This window comes from Geotrypetes seraphini, chromosome 15 (assembly GCF_902459505.1).
Source record: "Geotrypetes seraphini chromosome 15, aGeoSer1.1, whole genome shotgun sequence".
NCBI lineage: Eukaryota > Metazoa > Chordata > Amphibia > Gymnophiona > Dermophiidae > Geotrypetes > Geotrypetes seraphini.
Genome location: NC_047098.1, coordinates 42,936,686 through 42,961,264, shown reverse-complemented (window position 1 = coordinate 42,961,264; position 24,579 = coordinate 42,936,686). Strand labels below are relative to the sequence as shown.

General features: G+C 45.6%; 1 protein-coding gene across 4 annotated transcripts in view; it reads right to left on the bottom strand.

The window, feature by feature from the left end:
* Positions 1-24,579, bottom strand: part of YPEL2 (yippee like 2) — a 168,743-nt gene that overhangs the window by 80,699 nt on the left and 63,465 nt on the right. For 3 of the 4 annotated variants that reach the window (XM_033922082.1, XM_033922081.1, XM_033922085.1), the window contains exons 3-4: positions 23,939-23,982; positions 10,361-10,469 (exon numbers count right to left, since the gene is read on the bottom strand). In XM_033922082.1, the coding sequence (XP_033777973.1) occupies positions 10,361-10,469; positions 23,939-23,982 (153 nt within the window). Of the gene's footprint in view, positions 1-1,988; positions 5,693-10,360; positions 10,470-23,938; positions 23,983-24,579 lie in introns of those variants that run through there. The other variant, XM_033922084.1, reaches the window with a different exon arrangement.

Below are 24,579 nucleotides of genomic sequence, written 5' to 3'. Positions count from 1 at the left end.
GTTATGTAAAAAAAAACAACTGTTGCTTATAAACTAATTACATTGCACACTTAGTGCAACATTCTAATTTGCAAACAAGTACTGTCAGTTCAGCAAGGTCTTGCTGTTGATGTTATCCCAACTGTCCAATTTGTTGTACTCATTTCTTCAAATAAATTTTTTTTTAAAAGGTCTGGCTTCACTTTGGTCCCATTTACTTTCTAGATCTGCCATTGTTGGATGATGGGAGGAGTTGGGGAATGAACTGGAACTGAAGGAGCAAAGTCTTCCACCCTCATCACCTACAAACTCAACCATCTATAGGATTCAGTTTATAAATCATTTACCATTCATTTGGATATGTATTGGCTCCCTGGAATAAGCTTTGCAATGGCAACCTGAAGAAAAGTACCACCAGCCATTATAGTTAACTCATGACTTGGGCAATCAGCTTGGTACATAATAGAAAGGGAGAAAAAAAGATTCCGGTAGCTATTAAAATCAAGACTGGTTTAACTAATTTCAAAAAGATACTTAAAATGCCCTGAATCAAAAAGGTGCAAGAACAAAAATGCCAGTTAGCCAGACAAATGCTTACTTTGAAATCAGCACATTTTGCAATCCTAAAACTTTGCAACTTGCTTAGTCATCAATACCTTCATTCAACCACACAATTTTCCCTTATTTGGGCTTTTAGGTAACAGAGATGATTTGGATAGCTTTGCCTTCATAGATTGGGACTGCCTTCAGGGTAAGAGGATCCGAGAGGTGTATTACAGGTACATAAAAAGAAACAGAACGCAAAAAATAATAAAAAAAAATTATCCAAATCTTCCAAATCCTGCCAGATATTTAGCCATTTATGTGGTTCATAATTCTGCATAATAAAAGCCTTTAGCCAAGCAAAAAACAAGCAGACTTCTCTAAATTCAAAGCACTTCCCTCTTCTCCCCACCTCATTTCTTTTCAATTAACAATGCCAGACACCCAGAATGTTGCAAAATTCAGAGGAGCTTACGAGATCTTTATAAGCCTTCTTTAGCTATGAATTTACTAATTAGTGGGCAGTATATTACTGTCATTTTAATTGACGTTTTATATCATGAAATTGCTCTGAAAGTGGATTTAAAGACTAAACCAGAACTATCACCTTTGACCAGGTGGATGACAGATTTCAGATGTGAAATTTAAGTGCAAATCTACCAGCAAGACAAGTGTGACCTGATCATAGCACTGAAAGTACTCCTTGCTCAAGCTCAGAGAAGCACTTGCAGAAGTCTGTGCAATCAGCCCTTTGAGAGTCAAAAAAAGCAAATGAAGGAATAAAACTGAACTGATTTCATATCTAAAATGTTTCCAATCATTGGAAAATAGGTGTAACTGGAATCATGAAAATGGAATGGGATCTTTGCATGCATTTTATTTGGGAGTCTAATGGTGCAATTTCAGTTTACAACCTGGACCAGTATAACATGATCTAGCCTCAAGCCATTTCTTCTGTACCTCTAATGTGGCTCTTCTACCACAGGGAGAGAAATATGGTGGAACTTGTAAATTTCAGGTTTTAAATATGGTTAACATTTGGCTAGCTCTGGGGCTTGGGATGAGTAGGCAGTTTGTTTGGATCTGGCCGAGGATTTTAGGCACATCCCAAAGACAGGATGCTTAAGAATTGGGAGGGAAAGTGGCCAGGGGAGCCAGGATAGGCAGAAGAGAGGACCCTTATCTACACTTCAGCCAATAAGAGAACCTGATTGTGGAGAAAGATGTAAATGCAGAGACACAGAGCAAGAACGATGTGCATGCTAAGCGAAACTCAATCTTTTTCCTCAGTGCCCCGATGCTCCAGTTAACATCCTGTATGGCTAGTTTGATAAGAAAAGTGTGCTGCCCAGAAAGAAAGAAATAAAGATAAACAGCGGGAGGGAGATAGAAAGATAGAAAGAAATAAAGAAAGATAGACAGGGCATGGAGAAAGACAGAAAGAAAAAAAGATAGGCAGGGCAGGGAGAGAGACAGAAAGAAAGAGACAGGGGGGCAGGAGAAAGACAGACAGACATCTATTCTAGCACCCGTTAATGTAACGGGCTTAAACACTAGTTAATGTATAAAAGCCTCTGGTTTATAAAGGGGAACCACCATAAAAAGGAAAGCATTTAGTAGTACCAGGAACGCCCCCCCCCCCTCCGCATAAACAAAACAACCCCACACAACCACCACCAAAATATTACCACAAATAAATATCACTATTACAAAAAGTATGCATTTCATAAGGCAAATTAGACACACTGTATATATTATCCGCTAAAAATTGTTTACAAGAGGTAATAAACAAACCACTTGAACGCAATAATAATTAAAAAAAAGTTAAACCTAGAACACATCCTGGCCTGCCTCCCATTAACTTAATCCACTGATTGGGTTTTTGGTTGTGCCCTATAGATATTGTTTTCTTCAACAGTGATTTAGATGCACTTATTCCTTGCTAATAGCCCATAAAGCAAACCGCTATAATGTTGCCTTTATAACTCTTTAAATATACTTGGTTAAACCAAAGACTTACTGATTTCTGGTAAGTTAAAAAGCTTTTTGGGGACTGATACAATGGAATATACATAAAATAAATATGAAACTAGATTCATTACAGGGCTGAACAGGTAGAAAGGCCAAGTGTTGGTAGTTTGGAGTACAACTGTGCAATGTACGATTGTTGGTGTTAGAATGATGAGAACAGAATAGAAAATATCTAAAATTCAAAGTGATAGGAGGTAGGAGCTTTAGTACTGTTATATGTAAAATATAAAATCATAATAAATATCCTCCCACACTTACCTTACTTAGGACAGAGTTAGCAATTACACACAACTTAGGTACCAATATTAATATTCAGATCTGACTGACCAGCTTGGTCTTCAGCACCTAATTTTTTCTCTATATCAATGTAGTCAAGAAAAGTGTGGGGGAGAAGTAAGGAAGTGTTTCAACCTATTATCTTTCAAATATAAGAGATGACCCATACATTTAAGAGACTCTGGTAGGTAGTAACAGAAAATAGGTCCTTTAGGAGGGATGTCTGTGGTTAAGCAAGGTATAGAACAGATTACAGGTAATTGAGTTGATAGGTCTGGAACTGGATAGTGGTGTACATACCAGTAGCAACCCGAGACAATTTGAACTAATCTGCCCTGCTCTGCTCTGAAGGTTGAACTGGCACTAACACCCTCCCCCCATACACACTTCTCAGAGACTTATAGCAAAATACCAAGGGTCATGTTAAATAGTTTTACACAAGGCTTTAAAATGTGCTTTGGTTAGGGGGTGCAGCCCTTCTGACCTTGAACTGATCACTTGATCAGGCCAGGCAGCAGCAGAAATGCTTATGTATATAAGCACAGGGACAGAACTTGTGATTTTTAGGCCCTAATTGAAAGAAATGGCAGAAAATGATGCATGTAAGCAGCTGGGAGTCCTAACCAGGGCCTAATAAAAGTGCTGGATGTTAAAATATAGTGCTTGCTAAGCTTACCTCCTGCCAGTTTCTGCAGCTTAAAGTTTTATCTGGTCAGAAGAGTGAAGGGGCAAGTGAATTTACTCCCCTCCCACTGGTATGGAGGCAGAGTTACCAGATGTCTGGATTTACTCAAACATGTCCTCTTTCGAGTGTCTGAACAGCTTTCTCCCCTGTCTGGGGAGAAATCATCATGCTGCTGCAGCCCTAACCTATCTGCCTTTTCCCCTACCTACTTCCCCCTACTTCACTAAAACCGAATCTTCGAGGCAGCTGGCAGCAGCAGCGAGGTGAGCCTGCTGCCATCAGCCTGCCCTGGAAGCTGCCTCTCTGGAGCATCCCGCCTACACAGGAACAGTCTCTCCAGAGAGGTGGCATCTGGGGCAAGCCGATGGCAGGCTCATCTTACTGATGCTGGCCCGAAGATTCAATTTCAGCGAGGAGAAAGGCAGGGTCAGGGGAGAGACAGAAAGAAGCATCCACAGGATAGGAGAAAGACAAGCACTGACAGGGGGAGGGTTAAAAGGAAGGAAAGAGAAAAAAAGGGAAAGGGACTTATTATCTTTGTTTCAGATATTCTCCTGAAGAGGGCAGAGTGCAAAATGCTTAAAATATTGTATCTTAATACCTAGCATTGTCCTATCCTAAGATGGGATGATATCCTAAGATAGAAGATGTGATATTGTCATATCTTAAGATAGAAGATGGGAAGGGAGTTTAAGGAAATGGGTGAAAGGTGGAGGAATGTCTTCTTTTTTGACTTCACAAATATGGTAACCCTATATGGGAAGAAGTCTAATAAAATGTTTGTTGCCTAGAATTTGAACAGTGATTAGGTGCAACTCCGTTTCTACAAATAGCTTCCTTAGGTTATCTTAAACTAGACTGATATTAAGCACATGTTTCAGAGAACAGAGTGAAATAGAGGCACCGATTGAACTGAAATGCTGCTGCTAATCTGACTTCAGTGTTAACTGAATTCAGCAAAAACTCACAAATGTATCCAAAATTGAACCTTTCCATAATAAAATGAATTGATAGAAAAATGTTATTTGACAAGAACTGAAATGCTATAATTTCCCAATAACCATATCCTCCAAGCATGAATCAAGCATACATCAAGATTTGAAATATGCACTTGCTACCAATACATTCTTGGCAAGAACTACAGCCACCTGTAGGGTCAAAAAGGGTCTCTGAAAGCAAAGCCATCATTTCCCATCAGGAAAAAGTTTTTTGTTTTTAGAATTGTGTGCTACATCTGAATTTCTCATTCCATACAGGATATAGCTACGTACTATAAGTATCTTGATTTTCCTTGTGGTAAAGAGTTGAAATTTAACAACTTCACTGAGCTATTTTCTGCTACTCATGTAACATTTCCTTGTAACCTTTTATGTACTGCTTCATCCCTTCTGATTTCAACGCCTCAGTTTTTGGATAATTCTAGAATGGACAAGTACAATTCATAAACTACCAAAATCTGAGCATGTCTGATCCATATAAGTGAATAAAAAGCAAAATGGTCAAAGTCACTAAAGAAAAAACAAAAAAACAACAACTAAATCTGATATTAACAAAAGCTTGTAAATAGGGGGTTCTGATTACAACTCATGATGAAGTTGATGAATAAAAACCCCTCATTTAATAGTAGACATGAGGTATTTTCCATCTTTGTTTCAAGCCTGGGATATACCAGGATACAACAGCACATTTGGTTTTAACCTCCTGTCTCTTGTGTTCTCTCCCCCAACATCTCACTTCTAGTTTGATAAAATGCCGCCAAATAAAACAGCTTCAAGTTTTATACTTGAAAAGTAAAAATAAAAATAAATAAAATCAAATAAAAAAGTGGAATGCTGTCAGGTATCGGTGCATTCTTACAGTCAGCTCCAACAGAGAAGTCGCTGGAGGGAGGTCAGCTCACAAACAGATATGAAGCATAGAGATGGAGAGACAATAATCCAGAGGACAGTCCTCACAACAGGCGGAGAAGCATGTGAGGATGCTCCATGTGACCCAGCCTCTGAAGGTAAGGAACCAAGCATCGAGTTACTTTCTCACTCTGGAACAATGTTCATTGGATGGCATTATTTGATGCCATTGGTCCTCTGCTCAATCCCAGCCATTGTCTTTGATCATGTGAGCTAATTCAATTATGTATTTTCCTTCTTTATACTTCTGGCTGCTTTCAAAGGCATGTTCCTGATAAAAGGAATTAAAATAAATAAAAATCAAGCTCTGTAGTTAAAAAAAAAAAAAAAAAATTGTGACACTTATTGGATCAAGAATTAAGTATCTTAATTTATCTAACATGCGACTACACAGCAAGTTTCTTTTCAATACACCCATTCAAGCAGCCATAAGCAATGGCAGAACAGCATTAATGGCCAATGACATAAGTTTCAGTCTCACCCAGATTTCAAGACAGACAAAACCAGAAAAATGTCAAGTTAAATTTTGATTGGCTTTCAAATAATGTATTTTGGCCCAAAAATATTTTATAAATCTACATATAAAGAATCATAAATGATCGAGGCACTAGGATAAATCTGAATCTGACATGCAACATGTTTTTAACACATTTGGTACCAACTTGCCATAATAAGAAGCCATTTGACACATAAGAGGGCAATTCAAAAAGTATCAGACCTTTTATTCATAAAAAATACTCATATTCAGATACAACAATCTTATATCTCCTTCAAAGTAGTCCCCTTGGGCTGCCATACACTTCTTCCAACGCTTCTACCACTGTCGGAAGCAGCACTGGAACACCTCTTTTGAGATTGCTCACAACTGGTCCATTGCATTCTGTATATCATCTTCTCTTGACTTTGCTGAAATTCTTCTGAAGGCCAAATCCTCAGTCAAAATGGAATGAATGATTCCAACGCTGATGCTCACCTCATCTGAAAGTTCTCCGATTGTGATTTGACAATCCTACATCACCAGGGTCCTCACTTGGTAAATGACGATCTCATTTTTGGATGTTGAGGTCCTACCAGAACGTGCTTCACTCTCCACTGAAGCGGTTGTACCACTTCTTTATCTGTGTGGTGCCCATTGCTTCGTCCCCGAAAGCCTGTTGAATCTTGCGGATCGTTTCCACTTGGGAATTGCCAAGCTTTACACAAAATTTAATGCAGTAGGGTTGTTCAACTTTTTCTGTCATTTTGTCAAAAATGAAAATCTGACTGCGCTGACTTCCTCACTCATCGGCAGTCTGCCAGCGACTGACAGCTTCTGTAGGCGGGAAAAAATTCAAGCATGTGCATTAGGGTCACCTACATACATGTACCAAATCATGCCTTCCTAGATTTATATTTACGCAAGAAAAATTAAGGTCCAATGCTTTTTGAACGGCCCTTGTACTTCTTGTGAGTAGTATCCACGTAACCAACTGTTTTTTCAACAAAAAAAAAAAAAATATCACACACTAACTTAGTAAAAGATTTAAACTAGGAGCATCATCAAAATACACTGGGCTTCAGCCTGGGCTTCAGCTAACATAGAACAGTAATATCCATTAGTAAAGACCATCACTGGGTTGCCACTCCATGGTCATGCACAATTCCACCCTATCTCACAGACAATAGAAGTTTTCTGATAATCCTGTAAGATGCCCATTTAGCTACTTGTCCTTTATCAACAGGATGGGCTTAACATATACAACAGTTACTTACCGTAACAGGTGTTATCCAGGGATAGCAGGCAGATATTCTCACATGTGGGTGAAGTCATCCACAGAGCCCGGTACAGACAGTGCTAAAGTGTAATGGTACTTATGTTTTTGCAAAGCTTTGAGATTACCCACAATGTGCATGTGCGAGTGCCTTCCTGCTTGTTGGCTCGTGGTTCCTCAGTTCCGTAAGCAAGCTAAGAATCCAACCAGGGGAGGTGGGAGAGATGTGGGAATATCTGTTTGCTGTCCCCAGATAACACCTGTTACGATAAGTAACTGTGCTTTATCCTAGGACAAGCAGGCAGCATATTCTCACATGTGGGACTCCCTAGCTTACTGAAATGGGATGGAGGGAGAGTTGGCCATTAAGTTGAAAATAAATTTTGTAATAATGCTTGGCTGAAATGACCATCTCATCTGGAGTAGGATTCCAGAAAGTAGTGAGATGTGAATGTGTGAATTGAGGACCAAGTAGCTGCTTTGCAAATATCAATGGAAGTGGAACATAAGAAAGCTACTAATGTTGCCATAGCTCGGACTTTGTGTGCTGTTACATGACCCTCGAGCTGCAGCCCAGCCTGAGCATAGCAAAAGGAGATGCAGGCCGCCAACCACAAATAAATACTTTGTTTGGTTACTGGTAGGCCCAATCTGTTAGGGTCAAAGAAGATGAACAGTTGAGATGAAGCCTTGTGTGGCTTAGTCCTTTGAATGTAGCAAACCAAGGCACACTTACAGTCCAATATGTGAAGAGCAGTATCTCCAGGATGAGAATGAGGCTTTGGGAAGAATATTGGAAGCACAATGGATTGATTCAGGTGGAATTCTGTGACTACTTTGGGAAGGCATTTCGGATGAATTCTGAAAACCACTCTATCATGATGAAACACTGTAAAAGGCGAGTCGCAAACCATTGCTTGAAGTTCACTCACTCACCGAGCAGAAGTGATAGAGATCAAGACGACCACTTTCCAAGTGAGAAACTTAAGATGAGCAGATGCCAGTGGTTCAAATAATGACTTTATCAAACTGGCTAGGACTACATTAAGATCCCAAACAACTGGAGGGGGCTTGAACAGAGGTTTGGAGTTGAAAAGTCCTTTCATAAACCGGGATACAAGCAGATGAGTGGCCAAAGGTTTGTTGTTGAAAGGAGCATGGAAAGCACTAATAGTCTTTAGTCCAGAATTGGATAAATGGAGAAGATAGTCAACACTGAAGGAATAGAAGAAGATGAAGCATCCAAGTCATGGAGGTTACACCACGACATGAAGCGTGCCCACTTCTGCCGATAGCACTGCTAAGTAGAAGGCTTCCTGGAAGCAGCTATGACAGCTTGTACTGAGTCAAAAAGAAGTACCAAGCTGTTAAGTACAGTGACTGCAAATTGGGATGTAAAAAGAAATCCTTGACTGAGTGAGTAGAGATGGAAAGATCTGCAATAGAATTGGATCCTTGGCACTCAGTTGAAGTAGAAGGGGGAACCAAGGTTGCCTGGGCCATCAAGGAGCTATCAGGATCATGGAGCTATCAGGATCATGGTGGCTGACTCCTGCTTGAGCTTGACTAATGTCTTCTGAAGGATTGGGATTGGTGGAAACATGGAGGAACTTTTTGTTTGATTTGTTTATATTGTATGTGATGTGATAATATGTAAGTACTTTCTGGAACCCATTTTGTATAAAGTGGGATATAAGCCAATAAACTATAAACAACGAGCACAAGTATCCACTTGATGCTCAGGCCCTAAACACTGCAAACACCAGCTGTGTGGGCCAGTGATGGAAATTGGGCGCTGGCACCAACAGTACTTTTAAAAACTGCTCGAAGGACTCAACATGGATGGGAAATATTGCAGTAGTGAAGTCAAAAGGCTGACTGAAAAACGTGGCACTAAAATAATAGAAAAGGATACGAAGGCCCGACTGAGGAACTAAAAGAAAAATTTATTTATTTATTTATTTTTTAAATAAAAAAAGTAATACCAAAACAAATGAAAAAATCCAAAACAGAGCCAAAAGGCGAAAAAACTGCCACAATCCACCCCCTCTGAAGCAACTTCCTGTTTACACTTGGATAGACTGTAGCAAAGGAATGGTCCAGTGGAGGCTGCGGGCAGGAAGTGGAAGAAGGAGGGAAAAGACGGGACACATGGACAGATGGAAGGGGAAGAGTTGGAAAGATAGATTTGAGATGAAAGCAGAAAAATGTAAGAAAACTGAATATGAAAATCAGTGCCAAAGAAGGATGTAGTGCAAAAAGTGAAGAAGAGGAAAGGAACATCAAATGCATAAGGAGGGTCTTAGAAAACAGAGTTAAGAGCACAGATGGAACAAGATGACCAGAAAAATTTAAAAAAAAAAAAAAAAGCGCTGATAAAGGTAGGAAAATTGATTTTATTTTCAATTTAGTGATTGAAATATGTCAACTTTGAAAATTTACATCAGTTTTTATATTTTGGATGTTTCAGAAAGAAATGCATTTCTTTTTATATCTCTTGTGGAGTCTGGCATATTAGGGTTTCGTTTGTGTACAAGAGTACTCGTTTGTGGGTTTGTATTTGAAAAGGGATTTTTTTTTTTTTTTAGTTTTCTGCATGTGTGACTGAGGCCAGGTGTTCTGGTGGGGATGACAAACACATACCCAAATTTCTAACCTCAGTTTATATTCAAGTCAACCTTTTTTCCTCCCTTTTTTTGTTGGGGGGGGGAAGTTTACCTCTGTTTATATTCTGATCGGTTCCTATTCAAATATATACAGTACTCATCAAGCAGAAACTGATATTGCTAATGACAAGTACAATAAAGAAAAAAAAAAAGATAGATATGCCTCATGTTAATATGTTATGAGTTAACTCAGGTGTGGAAACTATTCCTAGCTCCTAGTTTAATTGCACTTTAGCAGAGGCTATGAAATATATTCTTGCTAAACAAAGAGTTATCTACCAGGGTAGCACAGAAAAGTTTGAGGAAATTTGGTCTACATATGTAGCCATATCTGTTTCTGTATATTTTAATGTCATCAAATGGATGTCTATATCTGTCCCTAAGGATGAAGGCTCTTTTTTTGTTTGTTTTTTTTGGGGGGGGGAGAAGGGCTACAGAAACACTGAAAAAATATAAACAAAAACAAGGGAGCAAGAGTGAAGGTCATAAATTTGTAAAAACAGAGAAAAAACAAAAACTCACATATTTCCAACCCAGTGTTGTTTTGCAATTTTCACAGTAAATATCTGCAACTGCGTGGAGTCCCGTTAGTAATACACGCTCTTCTGCTGGACCACAGCCCACATTCACACTGCAACAGGAGGAAAAAGGACAATATTAGGCCTGCTCTGCAGAAGCAGCAGCTGAGACACGGTCAGAGAAAAAAAGACAGACTGATCCAGTTTTGGGGAGTGGGCAGTTTTAAGTGGCATTCTTGTTTTCAGGCTACAGCGGAGGAAGTTACTACCACAAATTCCAGAACATAAATTGAAAATTATTAAGGCAGGGTCCTAGCCAATGTCAATTTGGTGTCTTGTCAAGAGATGATGCACAAACTAAAAAAAAAAAAAAAAGTTAACCCTAAAGAATACCAAGTCTAAATTCACATGACCAACAAGCAAATAAGGGTAATTTTGAAGTAGAAGTAATACTCAAAAAGAAGTGCAGGCATTACATGCAGTTCAACTGATGTGCGCAATTTGCTTTGAAAATTATCCCTTCAATTGAGCAGATGCTAGAGATTAGAGCAGTGAGCTGGGAACCACAAGGAGCGAGTGTTCAAATCATACTGGCAACTGTCACTTTGGTCAAGTCCCTTCACCCTGCATTGCCTCAGGTACAAATTTAGGTTGTTAAGTCTTCTCACAGCAGAGATACATTCAGGAATTTCAGATACAGTAGTAACTTTTGCTTGAATTACTACCAAGACTAGGTGAGCCAATCAGGAAATCCAATCCAAGACCACTGATGCATAATTACAGCTACAGTACATACATTTGTGTGGTTAGTTCTCATAAATATTTGTGCATACTTTCTGAAATCTAGTCATCACCTGGAATGCCTTTCTTAATGAAGAGAAGGCAAGTTTCCCTGTGGAATGTAGTTATCTAGCTTGTGATATGGTAAGTCTTGTACACACACACACACACACTTGTGTAACTTCATCTGGAAAAGGTGACAGATGCTATTTTATGCCCCGCCCCCCCCAGCATACACACACACACACACACAAGTGCTAGGAGGGATGGCGCAAATAGCACTAGTGTGTGGCAGCAGCCAAAGAAGCAAACAGAATTAGACTGGATGTCTAATAGAATTATTATTTTTTTTCTCCGTTCGTTCTACTGCTATGTATCCGGTTGCCATGGAGAACATCAACTTTTGTTAGGCGGGAAGCAGATCCAATCACGATGTCTATTTCAGTTAGCTGATTACTATACGATACCGGAACTGATGACAGATGCTGTCAAAAGCTACTCTCTTTGAGAAAAACATGATAGTAAGTTTAATAAATATTTTATTCAGGTAGTACCATCCTTAGCGAAGATTTTCAACACTGTTTTATAAGAGTTCTCTATTGGACTCGAGTTAATAATGGTTTTTAATTTTAGATTTTGACATTGGGAGCCTCAACCCTGAAGAAAAAGCATTGAAACATGGACATGTCGGCGGAGGTGCTCCCTCAATAATGAGATAAGTACTATTTTGATACTAAAGATTTAAAGATATATGAAATAGAAAATCAAAAAATTCACTAGAAAACTGATCCGATATGTGATTTTGCATAACCTATAAAGGCACTTTGAGAGTCCACTGAGGATAAAAAAAAAAAAAAATGTAAAAAAATTTAAAGCTAAAAAATATAATGCTGGAGTTTTGATATACTTTCACAGTACCGGCACCCCTGGACCAATCAGTAATTTTTAGTTGTTAAAAGCCAGTGCTTCATTTGGAGAATCACCAGGCAATGATAGAGAATTGCCTGGAGTGTTCATTTAAACATTAATGAGTCCATTTTTAATAGTAATGACCTAGTTGCATGGTAGAGTCAGAAGCTGCTAGGAAGCTTGGAAAAGACCACAGTGAGCCGTTCTGATAATTGGGCGGTAAAATACTGGCACACTAAACTGGCTGTAACCAGTTTAGCGACCATCATTAAAGGCACGGTAAGTTTTGAGAATCTGGCCCTTAATCCTTTGCCCCAGGTACAAGAAAAAAAAAATTGTAAATCCACTAGGGACAAAGTACCCAAACATAATACAGTGGTGCCTCACACAACGAACTTAATTGGTTCCAGGAGCAAGTTTGTTATGCGAAACGTTCGTTATGTGAAACGCGTTTTCCCATAAGAATACATGTAAAAAAAAATAATTCGTTCTGCAGCATAAAATATGCTAAGATGACATAAAAAAAGATAAATTTTTGGTTATTATTTTTATTTAGATACATCTAAAAACATAATTGTTTTTTAAAACAACACACATTTTTTAAATTTAAAGACAGACTAAGTAGAGTCTAATTTTACAGTGAGAGAGGGCAGAGTCTCAGCGGCAAAAACTGGGACTTAACTGTTCATTTTTTTTTTTTTTTCTACCGTGCTTCCCCGATGATAAGGCAGGGCCATCAAATAAGACAGCCCCCCCTTTTTAGAAAAAAATGTAAAATAAGGCACCCCCCCGCAAATAAGCCACCCACCGATACCTGCGCTTACCCGAATCGGGTGGTACGGTGGGTGACTCCGTGTGGTCCCTGGCACCCCCGACACGATCGGGGCAAGAGGGAGCTCAAGCCCTCTTGCCCCCCCGACTCCCCGACACGATCGGGGCAAGAGGGAGCCCAAGCCCTCTTGCCCCCCGACTCCCCGACACGATCGGGGCAAGAGGGAGCCCAAGCCCTCTTGCCCCCCCGACTCCCCGACACGATCGGGGCAAGAGGGAGCCCAAGCCCTCTTGCCCCCCCCCGACTCCCCGACACGATCGGGGCAAGAGGGAGCCCAAGCCCTCTTGCCCCCCCCCGACTCCCCGACACGATCGGGGCAAGAGGGAGCCCAAGCCCTCTTGCCCCCCCGACTCCCCGACACGATCGGGGCAAGAGGGAGCCCAAGCCCTCTTGCCCCCCCGACTCCCCGACACGATCGGGGCAAGAGGGAGCCCAAGCCCTCTTGCCCCGCCGATTCCCCAACTCCCCGACACGATCGGGCCAGGAGGGAGCCCAAGTCCTCCTGGCCACGGCGACCCCCTAACCCCACCCTGCACTACATTACGGGCAGGAGGGATCCCAGGCCCTCCTGCCCTCGATGCAAACCCCCCCTCCCCCCAACGACCGCCCCCCCCCAAGAACCTCCGACCACCCCCCCAGCCGACCCGCGACCCCCCTGGCCGACCCCCACGACACCCCCAACCCCCTTCCCCGTACCTTTCTGTAGTTGGCCGGACAGACGGGAGCCAAACCCGCCTCTCCGGCAGGCAGCCAACGACGGAATGAGGCCGGATTGGCCCATCCGTCCCAAAGCTCCGCCTACTGGTGGGGCCTAAGGCGCCTGGGCCAATCAGAATAGGCCCGGGAGCCTTAGGTCCCTTCTGGGGGCAGGGCCTGAGGCACATGGTCGGGTTGGGCCCATGTGCCTCAGGCCCCGCCCCCAGGAGGGACCTAAGGCTCCCGGGCCTATTCTGATTGGCCCAGGCGCCTTAGGCCCCACCAGTAGGCGGAGCTTTGGGACGGATGGGCCAATCCGGCCTCATTCCGTCGTTGGCTGCCTGCCGGACAGGCGGGTTTGGCTCCCGTCTGTCCGGCCAACTACAGAAAGGTACGGGGAAGGGGGTTGGGGGTGTCGTGGGGGTCGGCCAGGGGGGTCGCGGGTCGGCTGGGGGGCGGTCGGAGGTTCTTGGGGGGGGGGGGGCGGTCGTTGGGGGGGGGGGGGGTTTGCGTCGAGGGCAGGAGGGCCTGGGATCCCTCCTGCCCGTAATGTAGTGCAAGGTGGGGTTAGGGGGTCGCCGTGGCCAGGAGGACTTGGGCTCCCTCCTGGCCCGATCGTGTCGGGGAGTCGGGGGGGCAAGAGGGCTTGGGCTCCCTCTTGCCCCGATCGTGTCGGGGAGTCGGGGGGGCAAGAGGGCTTGAGCTCCCTCTTGCCCCGATCGAGTCGGGGGGGCAAGAGGGCTTGGGCTCCCTCTTGCCCCGATCGTGTCGGGGAGTCGGGGGGGCAAGAGGGCTTGGGCTCCCTCTTGCCCCGATCGTGTCGGGGAGTCGGGGGGGGCAAGAGGGAGCCAGGCGGAGAGAGGGCAGTTAAGGATGCAGCTCGGGCGACTTCGTTGTGTGAAACGAAGTTCGTTGTACGAATCAAGACATAAAGTTCGTTGTGCGCAGCGTTCGCTGTGCGAGGCGTCCGTTATGCGAGGCACCACTGTATATGTAAACTGCTTTGGTTATATCCCAGAAAGGCGATATAATCAAATGCATTACCCTTATCATTAAAGATCGCATATTCTTCAATCTACCCTATTACATGCTTCTCCCCCTCCCCCAATCCAACCACCAAGGCCAGGGCTCCACCCCTTTGTTTCATCCATATCACCTTGTTCCAACCGGCTGCCTAAATAAACTTCAACTGGTCAATGTGAATCAAAACTATAAGCTTCCCTCACTAACTACAGTGCCATGACTCCTTCATATTTTAAAACCTTCATTTAAACAGCAAAATGGATCTCAAAGACCCTCCTTGCCAGATTTTTCCCTTCTTTAGGGAAACCTAATGCCTGAATGTTTCACCGATAGGGATAACAAATAGTCTATTAGAAGGCATAGGGTTATTTTCACCACTACCCCTACCTACTAAGATGTAACATTTTTAAATAGCCTTGAAATACATTAAAAATAGGAATCCCAACAAATTTAAATGAATTTAATAATACAAGTTTCTTCCACAATCTGGAGATTTTACAGTAAACTAGTAAATGTTTATGCAATACAGATTACAACAAGAGTACAAAGGGCCTCAATGAACAGGAACTTGTCTTTATTACCCAACACAAGCCGTGTTTCAGCATATGTCTGCACCAGGGTCAGCTAATGAGTAAATTATTATCAGAATCAGTCCTAAAGCCCAACCACAGAGAGCAATCTTAGTTCTGTGTTGCTTCAGCAGGAAAGTGAAAGTATAATACAGATGATCAGATCTCATTGTGGAAAGTACATTTCCACAACTTAAAATAGGTATTCTTTAAATGTTTGTATAGAATTTAAGTGATGCATGTTTTCAGTACTCAAAAGCACCTACTACTTTTAGCCCAGATGACTGAGAAAGCACAGTTACTTACCGTAACAGGTGTTATCCAGGGACAGCAGGCAGATATTCTCACATGTGGGTGACGTCATCTACGGAGCCCCAGCGCGGACAGCTTTTCAAGCAAACTTGATTGAAGTTTCAAGTTTGCTACACTGCACCACGCATGTGCATGCCTTCTTGCCCACTAGAGGGCGCATCCCACCTCGTGGTCCTCAGTTCCATAACTAGCAAAGAAGCCATTCCCGGGGAGGCGGGCGGGTTGTGAGAATATCTGCCTGCTGTCCCTGGATAACACCTGTTACGGTAAGTAACTGTGCTTTATCCCAGGACAAGCAGGCAGCATATTCTCACATGTGGGTGTCCTCCAAGCCAACCAAAAAAGGGCAGGTGGGAGGATGGCAATTTAGGAAAACAGATTACGTAACACCGACTGGCCAAACCGGCCGTCGCTTCTGGACAGAGTGTCCAGACAGTAGTGGGAGGTGAACGTATGAACCGAAGACCAAGTGGCAGCTTTACATATGTCCTCCATAGGAGTAGATCGGAGGAAAGCAACCGAAGCTGCCATCGCCCGGACCTTATGCCCCGTGACTCGACCCGGGAGCGTAAGACCAGCCTGAGCGTAGCAAAAAGAAATACAAGCAGCCAACCAGTTGGACAAGGTGCACTTGGAAACAGGATGTCCTAAACGATTAGGATCAAAGGACAAAAACAATTGAGGAACCTTCCGATGAGACCTGGTACGTTGGAGATAAAATGCCAACGCCCTCTTACAGTCAAGCGTGTGGAGCGCCGTCTCGCCAGGATGGGAGTGGGGCTTAGGAAAGAACACAGGAAGCACAATGGACTGATTAAGGTGGAAATCAGATACAACTTTAGGTAAAAATTTAGGATGGGTGCGGAGAACCACCTTGTCATGATGAAACACAGTAAAAGGCGGGTCCGCAACCAAAGCCTGCAGCTCACTAATCCGTCGAGCAGATGTGAGAGCAATCAGAAATACCACCTTCCAAGTAAGAAATTTCAGGAGAGACTTGTCGATAGGCTCAAAGGGAGGTTTCATCAGTTGAGCTAAGACAACATTCAAATCCCAAACGACGGGAGGAGGCTTCAGAGGGGGACAAACATTGATTAGACCCTTCATGAAACGAGTCACCAGAGGATGAAGCGAAAGAGAACGTCCTTCCAAGTGACGATGGAAAGCAGAAATGGCACTGAGATGCACCCGAACGGATGTCGTCTTCAGGCCTGAATTAGACAGATGCAACAAGTAGTCCAGCACCGAAGACACCGGGACGGAATCCGGATCCAGATGACGTGAGGAGCACCAGGAGGAAAACCTGGTCCATTTCTGGGAATAACAAAGCCTGGTCGAGACTTTGCGCGAGGCTTCCAAAACATCCCTCACCGACTGAGAAACAGGAACCGAAGTCAAGGGGAGAGGAACCAAGCGGTCAGGTGTAACGACTGAAGATTGGGATGTAACAGCGAACCCCGACTCTGAGATAGCAGAGAGGGAAACACAGGCAGAAGCAGAGGCTCCCTGACACTGAGTTGAAGAAGCAGGGAGAACCAGTGTTGACGAGGCCACCGAGGCGCAATGAGAATCATAGTGGCTCTGGATGATTTGAGACGAACCAACGTCCTCAAGATCAGGGGAAAAGGAGGAAACGCATAAAGGAACCTCCCTCCCCAGTCGAGAAGAAAGGCATCTGCTTCTAGACGGTCCAGGGAGTACATCCGAGAACAATACAGGGGTAGTTTGTGAGTCTCCGGAGAGGCAAACAGATCCACCTGTGGAGTCCCCCAGCGGTCGAAGACCTCGCGCAGGACTCTGGAGTTGAGTGACCACTCGTGCGGCTGGAGAAGCTGACTGAGTTTGTCTGCCAAGCAGTTCCGTTCTCCCTGGATATAGACAGCCTGCAGGAAGATGTTCTGGGAGATCGCCCATTCCCAAAGGCGCAGAGCTTCCCGGCAAAGGGACCAAGAGCCCGTCCCACCTTGCTTGTTCACATAATACATGGCCACCTGGTTGTCTGTTCGCACGAGGACTACTTGATCGCGGAGTAGGTGGCAGAATGTTCAAGCCGCCAGAAAGATGGCACGAAGCTCCAATACATTGATGTGACAGCGTTGGTCCTCCGCCGACCACAGGCCCTGGGTCCGCAGACCGTCGAGGTGGGCCCCCCACGCGTACTCCGAGGAGTCCGTGGTCAGAACCTTGCGATGTGGAGGAACGAGAAAGAGCAAACCCCCGGAAAGATTTGAAGAGTCGGTCCACCAACGGAGCGATCGTCTCAAAGAAGGAGTCACCGCTATGAGACAAGAGACAGGATCGCAATCCTGGCGCCACTGAGAGGCCAGAGTCCACTGAGGAATTCTCAGGTGCAGTCTGGCAAACGGAGTGACATGGACCGTAGACGCCATGTGGCCCAGAAGCATCATCATGCGCTGAGCCGACACAACCGGTAGCCGAGAAACCAGACGACCCAACCGAACTAAAGCCTCCAAATGAGGAGGAGGGAGGAACGAACGGAGGCGAACAGTGTCCAGCACTGCGCCTATAAATTGAAGTGATTGGGTCGGGCACAACTGTGACTTGGGAAAGTTCACTTCGAACCCCAGTCGCTGAAGGAAGATGATAGACTGTCGGGTCGCTGAGATAACCCCCTCCCTGGTCGGGGCCTTGATCAGCCAATCGTCCAGGTAGGGGAAGACCTGAAGCCCCCGAGACCTCAGGGCTGCAGCGACTACCACCATACACTTCGTGAAGACTCGAGGGGACGAAGCCAGGCCGAAGGGGAGGACCCGGTACTGTAGGTGTAGCTCGCCCACCTGGAACCGTAAGAATTTGCGGAAGGTGGGATGCACCGGAACATGGGTATACACTTCCTTCAGGTCCAGGGAGCACATCCAGTCCCCTTCCTCCAAGAGAGGATACAATACCGGAAGCGACAACATCCGGAACTTCTCCCGGACCAGGAACTTGTTGAGCTTTCTGAGGTCTAGAATGGGGCGCAAGTCCCCGGTCTTTTTTGGGACCAAAAAGTAACGGGAGTAAAACCCCCGCCCCCGCTGATCGGGGGGTACAGGTTCCACCGCCCGAAGCTTCAACAAGGCCCTGGCCTCGGCCATGAGGATGGGGAGCTGGGTCCGATTGTATGGGCAAGCCCCCGGTGACTGTTCCAGCGGCGCAGACCAGAAGTTGAGAGAATAGCCCTTGGAGACGGTCCGGAGCACCCAAGCGTCGGATGTTATCTCGGTCCAAGCTGCATAAAAGGACCGGAGTCGACCCCCTATGGGAAGGGGGTCCGGCGTGATCGCGTAGGGGGTCCGGCCCCATCCGCATAGCCCGTCAAAAGGACGGCGCTGGCTTGGAGGGACCCTGCGCCGGAGGTTTCGTTTGTCCCCCTCTGCCCTGTTGAGGAGGATGCCGTGGCGGAGGCCTAGAGAAGGCCGGCGTCGACTTCTGCAGGTAACGCCTCGGAGGAGGCCGGAAGGGTTTCTGCGGCGTGGCCCGAGGTTTCGGACGGACCAAAGAGGCCAACGAGCGCTCCTGCTCCGACAACCGTTTGGTCGCCGCCTCTAGGGATTCATCAAATAATTCGGACCCCACGCAAGGTAAATCCGCTAGGCGTTCCTGCAGGTTTGGATCCATATCGAGGGTGCGTAGCCACGCTAGTCAGCGCATAGCTACAGCAAATGCCGACACCCTCGACACCAGCTCAAACGCGTCGTACACAGCGTGAAACAGGTACAGGCGCAATTGAGACAGGTTGGACATAAACCTGGCAAATCCTTCCCTACGGGAATCCGGTAGGTCTTCGTGATACTGGGGCAGGTCCTTTATCATGCCCCGTAAATAGGATGAGAATGTAAAGGCATAATTGAGAACCCTGGTTGCCATAAGGGAATTCGAATAGAGGCGATGACCAAACTTGTCCAGTGTCCGACCCTCCCTGCCGGGCGGGACCGCCGCAGAAACTCTGGAGGGTTGTGTCTTTTTGAGCACCGACTCGACAAGCAAAGACTGGTGGGAGAGTTGAGCCTTATCGAATCCCTTGGGTGGAATAGTCCTATATTTGGACTCCATCTTAGACAGCACCGCTGTGACCGTAAGAGGTGAAGTCAGGTTTTTAAGGAAGGTCTGATGAAGGACCTTATTCAAGGGAAGTCGGGGGGTTTCCCTCGGGGGAGTGGGAAGGTCCTGCTCCTCGAGGAACTTTTTGGTGTACAGTGGTGCCTCGCATAACGGACACCTCGCACAGCGAACGCTGCGCATAACGAACTTTTTGTCTTGCTCCCTATAACGAACTTCGTTTCACACAACGAAGTCGCCCGAGGGGCCCGGGGGGGGGGCGGAACTACTCTCGCCGCTTCCTAATGTGAGCCGGGAACAGCAGCACCCTCACCTTACCTCGGATGCCGAGTTTTCCGGCTTTCTTTTTCGGCCAGCCACACGCTTTCAGGGAGCAGCACATGCGCGCATGCTCTGTTGTTCAATCTTCTCCTCTGACGCAACCGGAAACCGGAAGTTGCAGGAGAGGAGAACATTGATCAACTCCAGCAGCTGCGCGTGCACAGCTTTTTGAGATCGTGCCGGGAGCCAGACCCGCTGATGCACAGCAGCAGTGAATATTGTGCAGACAAACTAACCTGCTGGTACAGCCGAAGAGGGAGGAAGGAAAACTGTTGAATTTCTTGGGGGAAAGATGAGGAGTTCTGGCCAGCAGGGGAGGGAAAGCTGGACAGTACGGGGGAGGAGCAGTAGGGAAGGCAAGAGATCACTGCCCTCTCCAGCCAAAATTTTCCTTTTCAGAGGGACCCCGACATGGCAGCCATTCTCACAAACTGCCTGCAGCTGCCCCGAAGTTTTCCCTCTGCTGCAACTTCCCGTTTCTGATAGGGCAGATCGCCGCAAAGGGAAAGCTTCGGGGCAGCTACCGGCAGTTTATGAGAACAGCTGCCATGTCGGGGTCCCTCTGAAAAGGAAAATTTAGGTGTTTAATAAAGAAGTTTGGATCGCAGGGCCCCTTAGATCTATGCTCCCCCCTCTTACGCCAGCCCTGGGACCCTTCTGACAGTTTCGGGCCCTAGGCAAGTGCAGAGCTGCACTCAAGTGGCTAAAGAGCCACATGCGGCTCGCGAGCCGCGGTTTGCCGACCACTGACCTAGGACAACTGGAGGGTCAGGTGATTTGCCTAGAGTCGCATGGAGCTGCAGTGGGAACTGACCCAGTTCCCGAAGTTCTTAGCCTCCTGCAGATCGTGCGGCTGGGTGAGGGAGAAGGCTGGCAGGCTCTGCATGTGAGGTGAGGTGGAGGGAGGGAGGGAAATGTAGGGCTGCAGAACGAATTATTTTGTTTTACAGGTATTCTTATGGGACAACAGGGCTGCAGAACGAATTATTTTGTTTTACATGTATTCTTATGGGAAAACGCGTTTCACACAACGAACGTTTCACATAACAAACTTGCTCCTGGAACGGATTAAGTTCGTTGTGTGAGGCACCACTGTATTGAGATCCAGCCATGAGGTCTAGACCCAAGGCACGTGCCATGTCCTGCACGAAACTGGAGAAGGAGGACGGTCTGGCGGGCGGCGAGGGGGTTCTCGACCTCTCCGCCGAACAGAAGGGGGAAGCCTCGTGGGAATAGCGTGGTTCCCTACCGGACCCGGAGTCCCAAGATGCCAGATCCAATGGCCTCGAGGGGGTCGGGGAACGTCTACGTCTCGAAGAACCCCTGGGAGAGGTCCCAGGTGTCCGAGGTACCGAGGCACGCCCCCTCCTCTTTGGCGAGGAGTCACGCGAACCCCCTCTCGCGGGGGAATGGAGCAGCCTCGGGTTGTCGAGGCGGAGCTCCGAGACCCGCAAGGCCTCGACCCCGAGCGGCGAGGAGCGACCACGTCGCCGAGGAGAACCTCGCGAACGCTTAGGCTTCCTCGGACGACGCCTCGCCCGAGGCCGGCCTGAGGGTGAGGAGTCCCGGGAGGACCTCGAGGAAGAGGAGGAAGAGATCCGCCTCACCCTGCGCACCTTGTCACGGGGCCGTACGCTTCTCTCAGGCGGGGCCCCCGAGGCCGAAGTCGAGGGTAAGGTCGGGGCCGAGGTCGGTGCCGCCCCGGTACCCGAGACCGAGGGAGTCGAGACCGAGGCCGCTGAGGTCGGGGCCCTCGAGGCCGAAGCTGTCGAGGTCGAAGCCTGCTGCAAGTGCTCGAGGGCCCCAGACAGCTCCGAGGCAATCAATGCTCAGAGCAAGTCTTGGAACGCCGGGATCCCCACCATGGTGGGCAGGTCCGAGGCCGGGGGATGCTCCCTGGAGGGCGACCTCGGTCTCGAGTATTCCCTCGGGGCATTAGTGGCCGTAGTTCTGGGCGGGGCAGAGGACGACCCACCCGCCTTTGAGGAGCCCGAAGATGGCTTCTTCGTCGACCCTGGAGTCGGGGATGGAAGAGAGGACTTACCCGAGGCAGGTTTAGTCGAAGGAGTAGGCTGCGATGTCGAGGGATGCGGCGAAGCCGAGGATCCCGAGGCCGAGGTCAAGGCCGGGGCCGAAGCCGAGGCCGACATCGAGGCCTTCCCCGGCGCGGAGTCGACCGCGAAGAGCTCCGCCATCCTGGCACGGCGTCGGCGGAGCGCTCTGGCCTGAAAGGTGGAGCACCGATCACAAGAGTCAGTCGGATGCTCAGGCCCTAAGCAGATCAAGCACCACCGGTGTGGGTCGGTAATGGAAAGTAACCGCTCACACCGGGTGCACTTCTTGAAACCCGTCAAGGGACGGGACATGAAAAACCGACCCGGCCGAAAGTAAGGCCGGTCGCGGCCCACGGAAGCCCCCGGAGCCGACGGAAGAAAATATTTATTTATTTATTTATTTATTTATTTTTAACGAAACTATCAAAATAACCAAACAAAATAAAATAAAGCACAGCGACCGATCCAAATCCACCGGACGCGGCGACAGAAGGCAAAAATAGCAGAGCTCAATTTCCACAGGGCTTCTGGCTCCGCGGAAAAAACTGAACTGAGGACCACGAGGTGGGATGTGCCCTCTAGTGGGCAAGAAGGCATGCACATGCGTGGTGCAGTGTAGCAAACTTGAAACTTCAATCAAGTTTGCTTTAAAAGCTGTCCGCGCTGGGGCTCCGTAGATGACGTCACCCACATGTGAGAATGTGCTGCCTGCTTGTCCTGGGATAATGTTGTGCTTCTCTGTTGCCTGATTAATAACAATTGTTTTTTGAGCTCTATATTTTACTATCCTTCCTAATGCATGCAGCATTAGGAAGGTTCAAGATTTGCATTGCATTTCACTTATTTTATAAACAAACTCCACAAACAGTCCTTCTGCCCCCCAAAACCAAATTATCCCTGTCAGTAAAGTTAGTCAGTAAGGTTACTGTTGTAATCTCCAGTCACTCATATCCTGTCAGGTCCCATTTTTTTAAACTATTTAGTTGTAATGCCATGCAACACAACAGTGCTGGCCAGTGTCGTTTAATTACAGGACTCGGAGAATAGAGCTACTGGACACTGCTCTTGCTCTGTTTGGACTATAGCAACCAAAAAAAAAAAAAAAAAAGTAGAGCAAGTCTAGGAAGGGGGATGCAATGGTTTTGTTTCCTAAAACAATAGGCTAATGTTGGATCTAAGCGTTGATACACCTAATTAAATTGAATATATTAGATGTATTAGGATCTCAAGCGCTCGCAGTTAAGAGCTAATAGAACTAGTCTTGGCACTTAACTATTTCGCGAGCTATCATCGGTCTTTGCATCTTTAATTCAATTCAAAGTGTATGACTTATATACTCTCATTTCTAGTTCTATTAGCTCTTAACTGCGAGCGCTTGAGATCCTAATACATCCAATATATTCAATTTAATTAGGTGTATCAACACTTAGATCCAACATTAACCTATTGTTTGAAGGGAATAGTGTGCTCCATAAGTTTTTTTTTATTGTGACGTTCGGTTTGTTTCCTAAAATCACAACAGGAAGAGGACAATGAAAGGGAGAAAAACAAAATAACCCAGCTTACTATACACATCCGTAAGAGTGAGGGGGGGGGGGGGAGAATGGAAGAATGGAAACAGCATTAAAGAGTCTACAAATTATTTCTTGAATTGTCATTTCTCCCACAAAATGAGACGGACATTACCATTGACTATACCCAGGGACTAGAACTGACATCCAAATAGTTCTCTGCTTCAAATGTTAAACTATAAAACATGTATATTTGAGGTGGGAGAGAAAGAGAGCCAAAGACTGCTTTATTACCATATCCTTTAAAAAGTTACTTCTTTCGTGTAACCCTATGATCTAAAGGTGAGCTTTTTGAACTGTATGTTCATTTTTTGTTTTTTTCTTTAGGTGAAGTGCTATCACTATCATGAGAATGTTTTCATACCAAGAAGTCACCACACAGTACTACTACTACTAATCATTTCTATATTCACAGAGAAGAAAGATCCACCAGTACTTAGAAGAGACACTTACACGGAATTGAAGAGGTATGCTCGTCCTCGACTTCCTTGGAAGGACTGTAAAAGGCAAGAAAACTAGTCAAAAAGGATTTTAAAAAACACTAGTTTACTGATAAATCATTACAATTCAAGTCTTTTTCTTTAAGAACGAGAAAAGCCTTAATAAATTAGGCTTCAAAATATTAGAAGAAACAAACAAACAAACAAAAAAAAAGCAAGCAGCAGCGGTGACAAATAATCCTTATTTTGAATAACGATTCAATATTCCAAGAAAATCACAATATCTAAAAATGGCAAGATACACACCTCAGTTCAAAAGCCTCATTCAACAAATGAAAAGTTGTTGTTTGTTTGTTTTTTTAAAAAAAACCTTCTGAAGATCTTGGTAAGCAGTTCAATATGTTGTACTCTTACAAAAACTCTGCTAGAAGTCTAGTGTAAAAAGATGGTAATGTGCTAGATAGATATCAAATGTCCACAGAATCTTATCTGTTTGTTTTGTTTTTTTTCATTTAAAAAGTTTTATTCTGCTTCCAACCTAAGCAGATTACATCTAAAACACAAACATAAAAAATTCACACTTAACGTTAATACAAATTAAGAACATTAAGAACGCCTTACTGGGTCAGACCAATGGTCCATCAAGCCCAGTAG